Below are 18247 nucleotides of genomic sequence, written 5' to 3'. Positions count from 1 at the left end.
GCACTGCGCATGCGCCCGACATCCTGTATCAAACGCGCCCGCGCCCGGCATCTGGGCGCGGGCGCGTTTGATACAGGATGTCGGGCGCATGCGCAGTGCGGCGAAAGTAAGACGGCGCGTAGTACGCGCGGCAGCCGGGACCGCACTCCTGCCGCCCTTTACTGCGCATGCGGCCGTTGAGCGCGGTCCCGGAATCGGATTTCGGCTGTCAGTCACAGAGGCAGGGGGCGGGGAGAGGGCCATGTAAGACGCCGAGGCCGCTGCCCCCGTGACTTCAAGCCTGACTTGAAGCACGGGGCAGCAGCTGAATATAACATCGATTTCTGACTGAGCATACATGCTGCAAAACTAACAAAAAGTGCATCAGGAAACGACTATACAGCACTATAAGGTACTGTAAACAGCTTAATAGGCGATTTTTGGGTGACAGGTTCCCTTTAAGGCTACGTCTACACGACGACATTTGTCGCGCGACATTTTGTTGCACTAATGTCGCGCGACAATTTTTATAATGGCAGTCTATGGTGTCGCACTGCAACATGCTGCGACTGTGACGCAACAGTCGCAGAAAATACATTCAAGATGGATTTTTCTGCGACTGTTGCGTCGCAGTCGCAGCATGTTGCAGCGCGACACCATAGACTGCCATTATAAAAATTGTCTCGCGACATTAGTGCAACAAAATGTCGCGCTACAAATGTTGCAGTGTAGTTGTGCCCTATTTGTCGCAAGACAAATGTCGTCGTGTAGACGTAGCGCAGTGCACTTCCGTATCTGCCGCAGGTGCAGTACAGGAAAGAGGCTCGCAGTACAAAAGAGAACTGCCGGCACGTCTGTGCCAGATACTGAAGTGCACTGCGCAGCACGAGACTTTAGGAGAAGTCAGGTCCAAGCATGAACACGTTTCTACTGCCTGTGAATCAAAGTTGAAAGGGCGCAGCAGTTGCACAGAGTGCGGAACCTCTAGGTGTAATGGTAACGCCCCTGTTGCTCCCAGAGCCTCATTTGCATATATTAAACCTTCATTTTTCTCAGCAATGCGGACACACTTGTACATGGGACCAACACAGATGTCTTCAGCTGCCAAGCGCACATGTAACAGGTCAGGCGGTGTCATAGGGACAAATCTGCTGACAGATGGGCTTTAAAAGGGCTTTCCAGAGGAAATATATTATTTAATAAAAATAAAAAAAAAAGGTGGAATGGGTTAAACTGAAAAAGACTCATCCCTCACCTCATTCACATGACTGGTTGTATGTTCATTTCTGAGATTTATCATGCAAAGAAACATTACGATCTTATTTTGTCGGTCGCATCCTTCATTCGCATTTCTCCCGCCGTTGTGCACAGTCAGCCATCATTTTGGTGCATTTTACGGAGCAATAAAAACTGAGCTCCGATTGGGTGTTAATGTGCTCAGGCATGACCTGAAAAGATGACGCGCTGCTGATATGTAACCTCCAAACAATAGCAAAATTGCAGGGGAAATGTAGTATTACGTGATGGCCATTTATATGAATGACCATAGACGGCTCGAGCCTGGCCAGAAAACGGGGGCCAATGTTCGGGTTCATAGAGGGGGGGGGGGGGGGACTTGTCCAGTGCGCAGGGCAAAAGGAGATCCAATCGGTATTTCCGACAGAGCATAAAAGTTGTGGTTCAAAAGTAAGTAGCAAAAAAAAATCGGAAGCCGCTTCCACGTTTCCAGCGCACGGCAATGATGCCAGTTGTGTTCCGAGCTCTGAATTTTTATTGTAACTTTTGTGCTTGATTGGATCTACTTTTCTCCTACTCGCTGGACAAGTTTTTATCCCCACGTTCCATTCTCCGGAGCCCGAGTTGCAGCTGAGCCCCGAGTGGGGACTCTATGACATGTATATTCAGGGGCGGACAGGGATCTAAAAGTGGCCCCGTGTTGTAGGCGAGTCCAAATTAACAGAAGGCAGGGCAACACAAACAGAAGTAGACAGGGCCTGCAGATACCATAGCGCAGCACAAAATACCGCCTCAGCAAAACCATATACCACAGTGCAGAAAAAAATACTGCCCTATCACCATACTGAGGGCAGTGATGCAGCTGAATACAGGAGGACAGCTGCATAGAAGTACCTGGTAATAAATACTGAGAGCATCAGTTCGTTATGTACCAAGCCAGGGGACGCGGCATGGGCTCGGGCGACCCCCTGGGCATCAGCCCACTGGGAAATTTCCCTGTAGAGTTTATGGCCAGTTCGCCCATGTGTATGTTCCCTAATAGGGCATATGGACTGGAGTTCTCTTCATAAGGGCTCGTTCACACAAATGTGTAGCCCCTGCTGTGGACCGCAAATTGTGGTCCGCAACGCACAGGCACCATCCGTGGGGCAGGCGCATGGGGATCGCAGACCCATTCGCTTCCGTTCCGCAAAAAGAAAGAGCAAATTCTATCTTTTTGCAGGGCGGAAGCACAGAACCCCAGAAAGCCCTCCATAGTGTTCCATTCCGCATCTCCAGATTCATTTCAATAGGTCCGCATCCGTGAAGTGGAATGGCGGCGGAACGGTGCCCGTGTATTGCGGATCCGCAAATGTATGTTCATGTGAACGAGCGCTAACTGAGCCCCTTTAACCTTTTCATGACTGCTAATATACCTTTGTATGGTGGCCCTTAAAGGGGTGTGTCACTTAGAAAATAGCATTTATCATGTAGAGAAAGTTAATACAAGACACTTACTAATGTATTGGCATTACCCATATTGCTTCCTTTGCTGACTGGATTCATTTTTCAATCACATTATACACTTCTCATTTCCCTGGTCACGACCACCCTACAATCCATCAGCGTTGGTCGTGCTTGCACAATATAGGAGAAAGTTGTGGTCTCTCTGGTGGATGGGACCGTGGGAGCGCACATAGGCTGGTGCTTTTTCTTATAGTGTGCAAGCACGGCCACCACTGCTGGATTGCAGGGTGGTCGTGACCAAGGAAACAATCAGTGTATAATGTGATGCAAAAATGAATACAGCCAGCAAAGGAGGCAATATGGACAATCACAATACATTAGTAAGTGTCCTGTATTAACTTGATCTACATGATAAATGCTATTTGCTGAAGTGACACAACCCCTTTAAGGGGTTTTATTCTGCGCAATGAAGCATGCTGTACCATCCTCGGCTTCATATGTGCCCAGTGCTGTGGCGATGAGGCTTGTCTCCAGTAAACTCTGAATTCCAGGTCCTGTAATGGCCGGGGTTTCACAAGGTCATCGGTAGAAAGTTAAACCCCAACTATATACTGGCAAGTTATGGGTTCCCTTTAATTATGAAAAAATGGCCAATTTTTTTTTTTTTATGCACATATTTCGTCTTGCCACATTCGTAATGACACAACCTATAAAATCATATCATGTGATTTATACCGCAAATATTAACTAAAAAAAAAAAATGGCAGAATTGCCACTACTAAAGTCATATATCCCCCAAAATGGCGCCTCGTCAGAATGTGGCAACAAAAACTGTGCAAAAGTCATTAACACGAGAAACATATATTAAATTAATATTATCAAGATGATCGTGACCTGTAAAAAAAAATAAAAATAGGTAGCGTGCCATAGGTGAACGCAGTAAAACAATACCCCAAAAAATAAAAGAATAAAAAAAAAAATCTAACAAAAGTTATAAGTATCCTACTGTGATGCCATAACAATACATCTCACCCGACAAACAACAAACCCTCAGGTTACAGCTGACCCAAAATTAAGGGGTTAAAGGGAACCTGTCACCGGGATTTTGTGTATAGAGCTGAGGACATGGGCTGCTAGATCGCCGCTAGCACATCCGCAATACCCAGTCCCCATAGCTCTGTGTGCTTTTATTGTGTAAAAAAAACCCGAGATGTGTCCTGTATGTGAGATAAAAAAAAAAAAAAAGAGGGTTAAGCAGCACTCCAGGCCCCAATATAGTGACAGTTGCCAATAGAAACCTGGATAGGTTGGTGCTCGCAGATCAGGATCCTGGCTAGGGGTCCCATAAGTGTACAAATAAAGAAGAAAATCCACAGCACTCCTCAGTTCTGGTGAATAAGCTGGTTACTTTATTGGTAACAGCAGCATTGGAATAGCAACGTTTCAACCATCTCTGGTCTTTGTCAAGCTATGACAAAGACCAGAGATGGTTGAAACGTTGCTATTCCAATGCTGCTGTTACCAATAAAGTAACCAGCTTATTCACCAGAACTGAGGAGTGCTGTGGATTTTCTTCTTTATCTGTATGTGAGATGAGTCAGGGACAGGACTCATCTCGGGTTCATTTGCATATGTATCAAATCGGTTTTTTTCCCCCCAATAAAAGCAGACAGAGCTATGGGGAACGGGTATTGCGGATGTGCTAGCGGCGATCTAGCAGCCCATGTCCTCAGCTCTATACACAAAATCCCGGTGACAGGTTCCCTTTAAGTTACTGCACTTTTCCGTAAACTGATTATTTTAGGATTAGTGGTAATTTACCAAATCAGACACTAGAGGGAGCAAGAAGCGCATTCCAGCCACAAGCTTTGATTATAATCCACTGGACTGGTTATAAATGTTAGCTCAGTGGGGTCCGGTGGCTGGGACCCCACTCATTGCTAGAACAGACATTTACAGGACCCACAAAGTGGACGAGATTTTAAGATTTCTCATCCACGTGCAGCGAAAAAAATCTGCCGCGTAAACGGACCTGTGTTGCGGAATTTAAATCCACAGCAAGTCAATTCACCTCCACCATGGATTTCAACCGTTATAGGCAAAAGGCGCAACAAAAATGCAGATTTTGCCGTAGGTTCAGTAAGAAGATCTCATGCACACGACCGTTGTTTTGGTCCACATCCGAGTCGCAGTTTTTGCAGCTTGGATGCGGACCCATTCACTTCAATGTGGCCGCAAAAGATGCAGACAGCACTTAATGTGCTGTCCGCATCCGTTGCTCCGCTCCGTGGTCCGCAAGAAAAAATATAACCTGTCCTATTCTTGGCCGTTTTGCGGACAAGAATAGGCAGTTGTATCAATGGCTGTCCGTGCTGTTCCGCAAATTGCGGAACGCACACGGACGCCATCTGTGTTTTGCGGATCCGCAATTTGCGGACTGCAAAACACAACGGTTGTGTGCATGAGGCCAAAATCTGCAGTGGAAATTCCACTGTGGACAACCCATCCTGTGTGGCTGCTCCCTAAGGCCATCTGCACAGAGGTACAGGTCAATGTGCAGAAGATCCGCATCAATTTATTGCTACATTTACCACTAAATAAACATTTGCTTTTATTTTACCGCAGTCGCAATTAAACCGCACTGTGTGAATAAGGCCTAAGTGACGTGTCATTGCAGTGTATTTTGTATCAAGTGCAGTGTCTTGTGAAGTGAAGTGTGATTACTACAGTTTTATAAGCAGCACAGTGTGATTAGAGCAGATGTGTATGCAGTGCAGTCAGATTACAGGAGGTGTGTCTGCAGTGCAGGGTGATCAGAGCAGATGTTTATTCTGTGCAGTGTGCTGACAGTGGTTGTGCATTGCATGCAGGGTGCCGATTGGAGTGATTACAGTGTGCTGTATGGTTACAGTGTGTTCTATGCAGTGCAGTGTGTTGTATACAGTGTGATTAAAGTGTTTCTATGTGTTGTGTGCAGTAATTACAGCGTGTTGTATGCAGTGTGGTTACAGTGTATTCTATACAGTGCGGTTCCAGTAGTTGTGTTCACTGGGTGTTGTATGCAGTGTGGTTCATGTAGTTATGTGTGTTGTAGTGTGTGTCATGTGCAGTGTGATTACAGTGTGTTGTGTATGTAGTGTGGTTCCAGCAGTTGTGTGCAGTGCGGTTCCAGTGCAGTGCGGCTCCAGCAGTTGTGTGTACTCTGCAATGCGGCTCCAGCGGTTGTGTGTAGTGTGCAGTGTGGTTCCAGTGCACTGTGGCTCCAGCAGTTGTGCGCAGTGCAGTTCCAGCAGTTGTGTGTAGTGTGCAGTGCGGCTCCAGCAGTTGTGTGCACTGTGTGTAGTGTGCAGTGCAGTTCCAGCAGTTGTGTGCAGTGCAGTTCCAGCAGTTGTGTGTAGTGTGCAGTGCGGCTCCAGCAGTTGTGTGCACTGTGTGTAGTGTGCAGTGCAGTTCAGTTCCAGCAGTTGTGTGCACTGTGCAGTGCGGTTCCAGCAGTAGTGTGCAGTGTGTGTACTGTGCAGTGCAGTTCCCGCAGTTGTGTGCAGTGCGGTTCCAGCAGTTGTGTGTACTGTGCAGTGCGGTTCCAGCAGTAGTGTGTACTGTGCAGTGCGGCTCCAGCAGTAGTGCAGTGTGTGTACTGTGCAGTGCGGCTCCAGCAGTAGTGAGTGCAGTGTGTGTACTGTGCAGTGCGGTTCCAGCAGCAGTTGTGTGCAGTGTGTGTACTGTGCAGTGCGGTTCCAGCAGCAGTTGTGTGCAGTGTGTGTACTGTGCAGTGCGGTTCCAGCAGTTGTGTGCAGTGTGTGTACTGTGCAGTGCGGCTCCGGCAGTAGTGTGTGTACTGTGCAGTGCGGCTCCGGCAGTAGTGTGTGTACTGTGCAGTGCGGCTTCAGCAGTTGTGTGCAGTGCGGTTCCAGCAGTTGTGTGCAGTGCGGTTCCAGCAGTTGTGTGCAGTGTGTGTACTGTGCAGTGCGGTTCCAGCAGTAGTGAGCAGTGAGAGCCGCCCTCCTCCCACACCTGTGCAGGGAGCGGCATGAGGTGGAGTCAGTGGCAGGAGGAGGCGGCAGGAGCCCGGGGACGGGAATTACTCACTGCCGGGTCTGGGAGGTAAAGGTCGCCGGTAGCGGCGGAGCCCCGATCACCCCATGGAGAGCGCCCTGTGATCTGCGCCCGGAGCCAGCATGTCCGTGTACGAGCTCTACTCCCGGGTGAGTCCTCAGTGCCGCAACTTTATGTCCAGTGGACACAGCGCCGGGTATATACTGGCTGTACTGGGAAGAGAGAGAGCGCCGGAGGCAGTCTGTACTGGTGATATAGTGCTGGGTACACTGGCTGTACTGGTGATATAGTGCTGGGTACACTGGCTGTACTGGTGATATAGTGCTGGGTACACTGGCTGTACTGGTGATATAGTGCTGGGTACACTGGCTGTACTGGTGGTATAGTGCTGGGTACACTGGCTGTACTGGTGATATAGTGCTGGGCACACTGTACTGGTGATATAGTGCTGGGTACACTGGCTGTACTGGTTGTATAGTGCTGGGTACACTGGCTGTGCTGGTGATATAGTGCTGGGTACACTGGCTGTGCTGGTGATATAGTGCTGGGTACACTGGCTGTGCTGGTGGTATAGTGCTGGGTACACTGGCTGTACTGGTGATATAGTGCTGGGTACACTGGCTGGTATAGTGCTGGGTACACTGTACTGGTGATATAGTGCTGGGCACACTGTACTGGTGATATAGTGCTGGGTACACTGGCTGTACTGGTTGTATAGTGCTGGGTACACTGGCTGTGCTGGTGATATAGTGCTGGGTACACTGGCTGTGCTGGTGATATAGTGCTGGGTACACTGGCTGTGCTGGTGATATAGTGCTGGGTACACTGGCTGTGCTGGTGGTATAGTGCTGGTACACTGGCTGTGCTGGTGGTATAGTGCTGGGTACACTGGCTGTGCTGGTGATATAGTGCTGGGTACTCTGGCTGTGCTGGTGGTATAGTGCTGGGTACACTGGCTGTGCTGGTGGTATAGTGCTGGGTACACTGGCTGTGCTGGTGGTATAGTGCTGGGTACACTGGCTGTTGCTGGTGGTATAGTGCTGGGTACACTGGCTGTGCTGGTGGTATAGTGCTGGGTACACTGGCTGTGCTGGTGGTATAGTGCTGGGTACACTGGCTGTGCTGGTGATATAGTGCTGGGTACACTGGCTGTGCTGGTGATATAGTGCTGGGTACACTGGCTGTGCTGGTGGTATAGTGCTGGGTACACTGGCTGTGCTGGTGGTATAGTGCTGGGTACACTGGCTGTGCTGGTGGTATAGTGCTGGGTACACTGGCTGTGCTGGTGGTATAGTGCTGGGTACACTGGCTGTGCTGGTGGTATAGTGCTGGGTACACTGGCTGTGCTGGTGGTATAGTGCTGGGTACACTGGCTGTGCTGGTGGTATAGTGCTGGGTACACTGGCTGTGCTGGTGGTATAGTGCTGGGTACACTGGCTGTGCTGGTGGTATAGTGCTGGGTACACTGGCTGTGCTGGTGGTATAGTGCTGGGTACACTGGCATACTGACACTGTATAGTAATGAGTGATGTATGTGTATTATATGTGTCACCTATATATTTCTGTCACTGGTACATGTCACCTGTCTATACTGGGCTCATTAGTGTCACCTGTTTATATTGGTGTCACTTACATACGTCACTGAAGCCACCTACATTTGTCACCTGCCTATATTGGGGGTCACTCACTGTTACCTGTCTGTATTGGGATCACCTGTACATGTGGACTTTTAATACTGGGGTCAGTCATACATGTCACCTGTCTATATAGGGATCCCTCATGTGTCACCTGTCTATACTGGGGGGTCACCTACATATGTCACTGTCTAAACTGGACTCGTATTTATAACCTGCTTATATTGGGTTCACATATGTGTAATTCGCTTGTACATGTCAGCCTTCTGTACTGGGGTCAGTCATACATGTCACCAGTGTATGCTGGGGTCACTCGTGCATGTCACCAGTGTATACTGGGGTCAGTCATACATGTCACCAGTGTATACTGGGGTCACTCGTGCATGTCACCTGTCTGTTTTGGGGTGACTTGTGTGTGACAGGATGGACCTTTGTCCTGTCGATGGCAGCCAGGAAGTGACTTGCACTGATTTGAATACCTTTATCCTGCTGTCACCTGTCTGTCTTGACCAGTAATCCATAAGCTGCGGATCCCAAACTACAACTCCCAGCTGGTCCTGCCCTGACAGCCTACATGCTGGGAGTTGTAGTTTCACAACACTAGGAGTTTTTTTCGCTTTTTGGCTGAAATGCGTTTCTTTATTATTGAGCCCTGTCTTGCTTCACCATGTGCCCTTATTTATCTGGGTGACCTGCCCAGTATACCCAGCGACTACTCTGCAGTATTACGCTATACAGCTGTCCGTGATCTCATGGACAACACTGCGTTCGATACAACTGCTGGGCGTCCGGTTTTTGTGGTCGTCGTTCATCGGCGTTCTTGTGAACGCGGCGTGATAAATGTGTACAAACCCTTTAAATTGAAATCATGAGGGTAATTTACCCAAACTAATGGAATAATAAGCAGTTACCCATAGCAGCCAATCAGATTCCAGCTCCCATTTTTTTAAGGCCCTCATAGAAATGAAAGCAGTGCCCTGATTGGTTGCCATGGGCAGCCCCTCCATTTTTCCTCTGCATCAGCTTTTCATCCGATTCTATGATATATTTTCACTTTTTTAAAAAATGGCGATTTCCTTTTCAATCCCGTCTCACCTGTAATCGTAGATTGCACCATGTTTTTCTTGGAAATGAGATTACAAAATAATTATGGTTGTTAATAGTCGTAATAGAACAGTTGGATTCACATCTGCTGTGGATTTACAAGATGTCAATGAAAGTACAGTTTTGGAGTCGGTTTTCCGAATATATCAATGAATTAGAAGTAGTTTTCTACGCAATTGCCTGAAAGGAAAAGCATCTTTGTCTCCCATAGCAACCAATCACAGCGCAGCTTTCACTTTTTAGCAGCAGACTATAAAATGAAAGCTGCACTGTGATTGGTTGCCATGGGCAACAAAGATGGCATTTTCTTTAGACAGTTTCATAAATTACCCCCTTTTGAGTTTTCATTCCTCCCCAACTTTCAAGAATTTTGCTTGCTGTCTGTGAATGAAAGCATTCATTGTTTACATCCAGAGGCTGGGAACCTGTGTAGGCCTAAGGCCTCTTGCACACGACCGTGTGTCCCCCGTGACCATACTGCGACCCGCATACTGCGGGTCCGCCATACACGGGACAGCGGCCGTGTGCATTTTGCATCACTTGAATGGGTCCGCAAATCTGGAGATGCGGCGCTGAACGGAACCACGGAACGGAAGAACTACGGAGTGCTTTCGTGGGGTTCCGTTCCGTGCTTCTGTTCCGCAAAAGGATAGAACTTGTCCTACCTTTTTGCGGAACAGACGGAATGCGGACCCCATTCATGTGAATGGGGTCGTGATCCGCATGCGGCTGGCCCTGGGTCGGTGGCGGACTGCAATTTGCGGTCCACAGCACAGGCAGCACACGTTCGTGTGTAAGAGGCCTAAGGCTGGCTTCTTAGATCACTTATAGCATATACTGTAGGTACAATGGAGGTGAATAGGGTTTTACTGATCTAAATTTCTGTACAGTGCAAAAAAATATATATAATAAAATGCATGGCAGATTCTAGGGATTGTGGATTTCTTCCATTGCAGTGGAAAATTTCGGCTTTAAGGTACATTCGCGGGTCCGCAAATCATGGCCACTGGTGGCACCATGATCATGATCTTGTACCCTTATCCGCATCATCTCTGTGCCGCAAAAGATAGGACATATCCTATCTTTTACCGTATCTTGCGGATCACGGACCCACTAAAGTCAATTGATCCGCACCGTGAATCGGTTTGCGGTCCACTACACAGGCACGGCGGTACCACAGTTGAGCAAATGTACCCTTGTCCGCACCAAGATCCACAAGAAAAATCGGAATGCAAAGTGTGCATTAACACGACCGTATGTATTTTGCAGTCTGCAAAACTCTGATCCGCAAAAAATAGGCGTGACGTTGTGTTACATCTGTTTTTTTGGCGGACCCATTGTAACAATGCCTATTCTTATCCGCAAAATGGACAAGAATAGGATATGTTCTATCTTTTTTGGGGGAAATGCACAACAGACATACGGATGCGGACAGCACACGGTGTGAGTTACGCATTTTTTGCAGCCACGTTGAAATGAATGGGTCCGCATCCAACCTGCCAAAAATGAAGAGCAAAAATACAGTTGTGTGAATGGGGACCTCCACATACAGATTTCAGTGCAGATTTGTAGGCTGCTTCTGTCTTTTTTTTTATGCCATGTGTAAACCAGGCCTAAAACCTATTACAGCTGACAGTTTGCTACACTAGGTCACTAAGTCTTCATTCACTGACAGAAAACAGAGATATTGAAAACAGTGAGGAATGGAAATGTAAAGTATATTATCTACATAAAACCTAGTTCTACAGCAAAACTAATATTACATTTGTTCCTAATTTTAGCGAACATGTACGGAATGGCGAGCAACTGGATTGGAGCATTGAGATATTCTAGATGAACGTTGGCGCAGTAATGTGTTCTAACTAGCGCCTAAGAGTTGACGGTGCAGCTTGAAAGAATTCAGTGATGGATTTTTGGGGATTTTATTCCCCTCCATCTCAGCAGCCTTGTAGTTTACAGGAGCTATTCCAAGAATATTGTTGCATTAGGGAATTGCTGCTTAAGATATTTTCCCAGGAGCTTCAATTTAAAATTCAGTGTAATGAGCTCAGTTTCTGCATTTTCCGATATGCTGCTGACTCAGGTTCTGTTAGAGCATCGGCCTCAGCAGCTAGCAGCAAATATTCGGGGGGCGGTCTGGGGATGAAAGCATAGTCGATTTGTTAGGCCGGATGCGTTCAGGGTGCGTTCAGTGAAACTCGCACTATTTTGCAAGCAAGTTCAATCAGTTTTGTCTGCGATTGCGTTCAGTTGTTCAGTTTTTTCCGCGCAGGTGCAATGCGTTTTTCACGCGCGTGATAAAAAACTGAAGGTTTACAAACAACATCTCTTAGCAACCATCAGTGAAAAACGCATCGCACCCGCAATTGCTTGCGGATGCAATGCGTTTTTCACGCAGCCCCATTCACGCAGAACTGATGCGTGAAAAACAACGCTCATGTACACAGACCCATTGAAATGAATGGGTCAGGATTCAGTGCGGGTGCTATGCGTTCACGTCACGCATTGCACCCGCGCGGAAAACTCACTCGTGTGAAAGGGGCCTAAATCTCCTCACTTATAACATGTCGTTATATTAACCGATAGAAAGCATTGTGGATTAATGAACGTGGCTTTTATGGTATGGTCACATGTCGTGGATTTGTAGTAAACTTTTCTGAAATTTTTTTTTTTTTTCCATTCTATACCTACTATACACTATTCTATACGCTTTCTAGAATACTGTCCCCATGTACAAAAGTATAACTGCTATAATACTGCCCCCTATGTACAAGAATATATCTACTATAATACTGCTCCTATGTACAAGAATATAACTACTATAATACTGCCTCCTATGTACAAGAATATAACTACTATAATATTGCCTCCTATGTACAAGAATATAACTACTATAATACTGCCTCCTATGTACAAGAATATAACTACTATAATACTGCCTCCTATGTACAAGAATATAACTACTATAATACTGCCTCCTATGTACAAGAATATAACTACTATAATACTGCCTCCTATGTACAAGAATATAACTACTATAATACTGCCTCCTATGTACAAGAATATAACTACTATAATACTGCCTCCTATGTATAAAAATATAACTACTATAATACTGCTCCTATGTACAAGAATATAACTACTATAATACTGCTCCTATGTACAAGAATATACCGTAACTACTATAATACTGCCTCCTATGTCCAAGATTATAACTACTATTATACTGCCCGCTGTGTAAACTACGGTACATTATAAGCATGTTGGCTCCTGCCTCTCGTACATATGCAGTGAATCCTCTAGGAATCGGTGGAGAATGTGCTTGGGTTGCGATACCTGTGACAACACAGGCTGCGGGGATGAGGTGGGAGGCTGCTGCTGCTCGGCAGGTGTGTGCAGTGAAAGCGGAAATAGTGAAGTGGTTTCGATTAAAGTGCCAGGGCCCATAGATAATATACTCTGCGACCCGTGAAGCATTGTGCCTGCACCCTGCTGGTTACTAACTGGGAGAGGAGGTGCTCAGACTGGGGAAGTTGGTTTTGCGACAGAACAGGTTTTATCACCGTGTTGCGTCTTGTTGACGGACAGTAATTGATTAGACGTTTACACAAAGCAGTGCAGCTTGTGTGACTGTCCCTTTAATACTAGAGGATTTGCCCGAGGGGCTGGGGTTGCTAAGATGCTGGGGTAATTTATTACCTGGAGGCTGGGACTCTGACCAGACACTTGCTGTCCGCCACTGATCTTAAAGAGACAGTGCATCTGAAATCTGGCAGATCCTTATTTTGCTGAATGCACTTTATTGTTCCCTGTTATCAGCCATGAGCCTCATTATAGGAAGGCATTCTTCACCTTGATGACTGGGAACTTTAAAGCGGCCATGGAAAAAATACTAAGTGGGCCTGTTTTGTAGCTTTTTTTTTTTTTTATCATGCAGTATATCATTGAGAGCATTGTGTGCCTGTAGTCGTAGTCTGAAATCCAGCCTGGGCCTGTCAATCAAAGTGCAGAGGGTGTGGCAATTGCAGAGAGAGCCTCAAGGTGTAATGGCAACACCCCCATTGCTCCTAGAGGCTCATTTGCATATAATAAAACATCAGTTCTCTCAGCAATGAGGACACATATGAACATGGGACCAACACAGATGCCTTCAGCTGCCAAGCGCACATGTAACAGGTCAGCCAGTGTCATAGGTACAAATCTGCTGACAGATGCCCATTAAAAATGATGTTGTACATCCTTACTAAAAATGGAGCAAGCAACTTGCGACATTTTTTTCTTGTGATTTGGTGTGCAGAAGTTGTCTAGCTGTGTCCCAGCAGTTACCTTCTCGGCCTCATTTTGCCAGTAGAACGATCTTCCTCATTATCACGGTCACTTATGTGACATTAGCGCACTGCCGATCCAGCAGGGTGCACGTCCCCGCACAGGGATGCCCACTGCTGTGACATCTGTTACTGTCTAGTATCTCATTCGTTTTTAAGAAGTCTCAGACACTAAGGTTAATTACGGTGGAGCTGTCATCATTCATTATTGTCCAATTGACTTCTTTAGTGGTCTGGACATTCCCCTGTAATAACGTGTCACCATTTACCTCAAGGTGCTCTGTGGTATAGTGATGGGGTCGTGGAGGAAGATACTCGATATATTAAATAAAATTTAAAAAAATCATGAGAAAGGTATTATATAGGGTATAAATGAAAAATCACTTCACGCGTTTCAAGGCCCTATTTGCTGTAAAGGAGGACCTATAAGAAGCAAAGGAATAAAAACTATTTAGTGTTCATTAAAAATGTGAAAACTGTTCTAGGAAATCTTGTTCCTAAATTGAGATGTGAACACTTGAAGTTACAGGCCCAAAGCCCTGAGTCTACACCACTGAGACATTCTGATGAAAGCATGTCCCCTCATGATTCCTGTCGGGCAGGATGTTGTTATGGAGGCCGTGTGCAAATATAAATCAGCATATTCAACAATATCTACGTCCTACCAGGCGTCAACAGTGTCAGTTCTGTGTGCGGACATTGTTGTATATGGTCATGTGGCTCCACGCAAGGTCTCCATGACAGGAATCGGCAGATGACAAATGTCTTGAATTTTCCAGGACTGTCCCTGATTTTTAGAGACAGCCCGTGCCAGAAATGAGCGGTGGTAATGCAAACCTAACCGATAAGTGGGTGTTCCCAGACAGTTCTGCAGGTTCCTCAGGGGCGGAGCTTAGATGCCCTGATTTTACCAATCAAAACATTGGTAAATATGTGTGTGTGGTCAAATATTATTTTATAGCTGGAGTACTGCAAAATGCAACAGCCTGTTTTTCAGCAAAATTGCGGCAAATACCACAGCACTTGGCCACAAATCTAAGATTTGACTGCAGCTTTGTGAATATATCCTTACATTTTCATTAATTTCATGTACACAGATGCTGACCGAATTTTGCTTATTGCCCCTGGAAACAGACAGCAGTTTAGCTCCGCCCTCCTGTCAGACCTGCGACCTAACATTTTCGCTTTACAAAATTGGTGTAAAGAAAAATTGCCTTAGTTGCTCATAGCAGCCACTCAGTTTCCACCTTTCATTTTTCAAAGCTCCTTTGGTAAATGAAAGGTGGAATCTGATTGGTTGCTATAAGCCAGTTTTCCTTTACACCAGTTTTAATAACTCGTCTCTCCCCCTATGTGTTTGTCAACTTCCCATCATGCACTGCTCTCTAGTAACTGGAAAACCATCAGAGCTCTGAATGTCAGGTGACTAGTAGGACTATGGTGACCAATCACAGAGCAGGATGTGAAATAAAAGCTGCGCTGTGATTGGTTGCTATGGGTAACAAGACAGCTTTTTTTTTTCCCCATCAGACAGATTTATAAATGTCCCTAGGCCTCATTCATCAGAGGTGTGTAACAGTAAAACTGCCTTAGTTTCCTATAGCAACCAATTAGAGCTCATCTTTCATTTCCTATAAGGCTCTGAAAAAATGAAAGCTGAGCTCTGATTGGTTGCTATGGGCAACTAAGACAGTTTTGATAAATGAGACCCCCTGTGTTTTCCTTTAATTAAAGGGGAAGCTCCATTAGACTGTGTTCCTCTGAGACAGCGGCTAAGGACATGGCAGTGTGTGTTTACGTAGCCGTGTCCGTGGTTGCAGCTCCCAGGATCATAGAAACATAGAAACATAGAATGTGTCGGCAGGTAAGAACCATTTGGCCCATCTAGTCTGCCCAATATATCTGAATCCTATGAATAGTCCCTGGCCCTATCTTATATGAAGGATAGCCTTATGCCTATCCCATGCATGCTTAAACTCCTTCACTGTATTTGCAGCTACCACTTCTGCAGGAAGGCTATTCCATGCATCCACTACCCTCTCAGTAAAGTAATACTTCCTGATATTACTTTTAAACCTTTGCCCCTCTAATTTAAAACTGTGTCCTCTTGTGGTAGTTTTTTCTTCTTTTAAATATGCTCTCCTCCTTTACCGAGTTGATTCCCTTTATGTATTTAAAAGTTTCTATCATATCCCCTCTGTCTCTTCTTTCTTCCAAGCTATACATATTAAGGTCCTTTAACCTTTCCTGGTAAGTTTTATCCTGCAATCCATGTACTAGTTTAGTAGCTCTTCTCTGAACTCTCTCTAGAGTATCTATATCCTTCTGGAGATATGGCCTCCAGTACTGCGCACAATACTCCAGGTGAGGTCTCACCAGTGTTCTGTACAGCGGCATAAGCGCCTCCCTCTGTCTACTGCTTATGCCTCTCCCTATACATCCAAGCATTCTGCTGGCATTTCGTGCTGCTCTATGACATTGTCTTCCCACCTTTAAGTCTTCTGAAATAATTACTCCTAAATCCCTTTCCTCAGATACTGAGGTCAGGACTGTGTCAAATATTCTATATTCTGCCCTTGGGTTTTTACGCCCCAGGTGCATTATCTTGCACTTATCCACATTAAATTTCAGTTGCCAGAGTTCTGACCATTCTTCTAGTTTTCCCAAATCCTTTTCCATTTGGCGTTTCCCTCCAGGAACATCAACCCTGTTAGAAATCTTTGTGTCATCAGCAAAAAGACAAACCTTACCATCGAGGCCTTTTGCAATATCACTTATGAAGATATTAAACAAAATTGGTCCCAGTACAGATCCCTGTGGAACCCCACTGGTAACATGACCTTGTTTTGAATATACCCCATTGACTACAACCCTCTGTTGTCTGTCACTCAGCCACTGCCTAATCCACTCAACAATATGGGAGTCCATGCTCAATGACTGCAGTTTATTGATAAGTCTTCTGTGTGGGACAGTGTCAAAAGCCTTACTAAAATCTAGATATGCGATGTCTACTGCACCTCCACCGTCTATTATTTTAGTCACCCAGTCAAAAAAATCTATAAGATTTGTTTGACATGATCTCCCTGAAGTAAACCCATGTTGTTTTTCATCTTGCAATCCATGGGATTTTAGATGTTCCACAATCCTATCCTTTAGTAGGGTTTCCATTAATTTGCCTACTATTGATGTCAGACTCACTGGTCTATAGTTGCTCGATTCCTCCCTACTACCTTTCTTGTGAATGGGCACGACATTTGCCAATTTCCAATCTTCCGGGACGACTCCTGTTACTAATGATTGGTTAAATAAATCTGTTAACGGTTTTGCCAGCTCACCACTAAGCTCTTTTAATAATTTTGGGTGTATCTCATCAGGCCCCTGTGACTTATTTGTCTTCACTTTAGACAGCAAACCTAGAACATCTTCCTCTGTAAAGACACATGCATCAAACGATTTAATAGTCATCCTTTCTAGTGGAGGTCCTTCTCCTTTTTCTTTTGTAAAAACTGAACAGAAGTATTTATTAAGGCAGTCGGCTAGCCCTTTATTCTCTTCTACATACCTCCCGTCCTTTGTTTTTAATTTAGTTATTCCTTGTTTTAATTTCCTTTTTTCATTTATATATCTGAAGAATGTCTAAGGCTACTTTCACACTAGCGTTCGGGTTTCCGTTCGTGAGCTCCGTTTGAAGGAGCTCACGAGCGGACCCGAACGCCTCCGTCCAGCCCTGATGCAGTCTGAATGGAGGCGGATCCGCTCAGACTGCATCAGTCTGGCGGCGTTCAGCCTCCGCTCCGCTCGCCTCCGCACGGACAGGCGGACAGCTGAACGCTGCTTGCAGCGTTCGGGTGTCCGCCTGGCCGTTCGGAGGCGTGCGGATCCGTGCGGATCCGTCCAGACTTTCAATGTAAGTCAATGGGGACGGATCCGTTTGAAGATGCCACAATGTGGCTCAATCTTCAAGCGGATCCGTCCCCCATTGACTTTACATTGAAAGTCTGGACGGATCCGTCCCAGGCTATTTTCACACTTAGCTGTTCTATGCTAAAAATAATGCAGACGGATCCGTACTGAACGGAGCCTCCGTCTGCATTATTATGGGCGGATCCGTTCAGAACGGATCCGCCCGAACGCTAGTGTGAAAGTAGCCTTATCCCCTTTTTTCATAGACTGAGCTAGTTTTTCTTCTGCCTGCGCTTTAGAAGTTCTTATAACTTGCTTGGCCTCTTTCTGCCTAATCTTGTAGATTTCCTTATCTTCATTGCTCTGTTTTTTTTTATAATTACAAAATGCTAGCTTTTTATTTTTAATGATTTGGGCCACTTCTGCTGAGTACCACAGTGGTCTCTTCCTTTTTTTGCTTTTATTGACAAGTCTAATGCAATTTTCTGTTGCCTTCGATAATGCACCTTTTAAGTAGTCCCATTTCTCCTGGACTCCATGTAATCCGTTCCAGTCTGATAAGGA

At 45.8% G+C, this 18247-nt stretch overlaps 1 protein-coding gene across 1 annotated transcript in view; it reads left to right on the top strand.

The window, feature by feature from the left end:
- Positions 1 to 6723: 6723 nt before the first annotated feature.
- The window catches only part of LOC122930035 (unconventional myosin-Vb-like), a 185222-nt gene continuing 173698 nt past the window's right edge, over positions 6724 to 18247 (top strand). The window contains exon 1 of the mRNA XM_044283448.1: positions 6724 to 6866. Within this exon, the coding sequence (XP_044139383.1) occupies positions 6840 to 6866 (27 nt within the window). The 5' untranslated portion in view covers positions 6724 to 6839. The remainder of the gene's footprint in view (positions 6867 to 18247) is intronic.

The sequence above is a fragment of the Bufo gargarizans genome, chromosome 1 (assembly GCF_014858855.1).
Source record: "Bufo gargarizans isolate SCDJY-AF-19 chromosome 1, ASM1485885v1, whole genome shotgun sequence".
NCBI lineage: Eukaryota > Metazoa > Chordata > Amphibia > Anura > Bufonidae > Bufo > Bufo gargarizans.
This window is presented reverse-complemented; position numbering and strand designations above follow the sequence as displayed.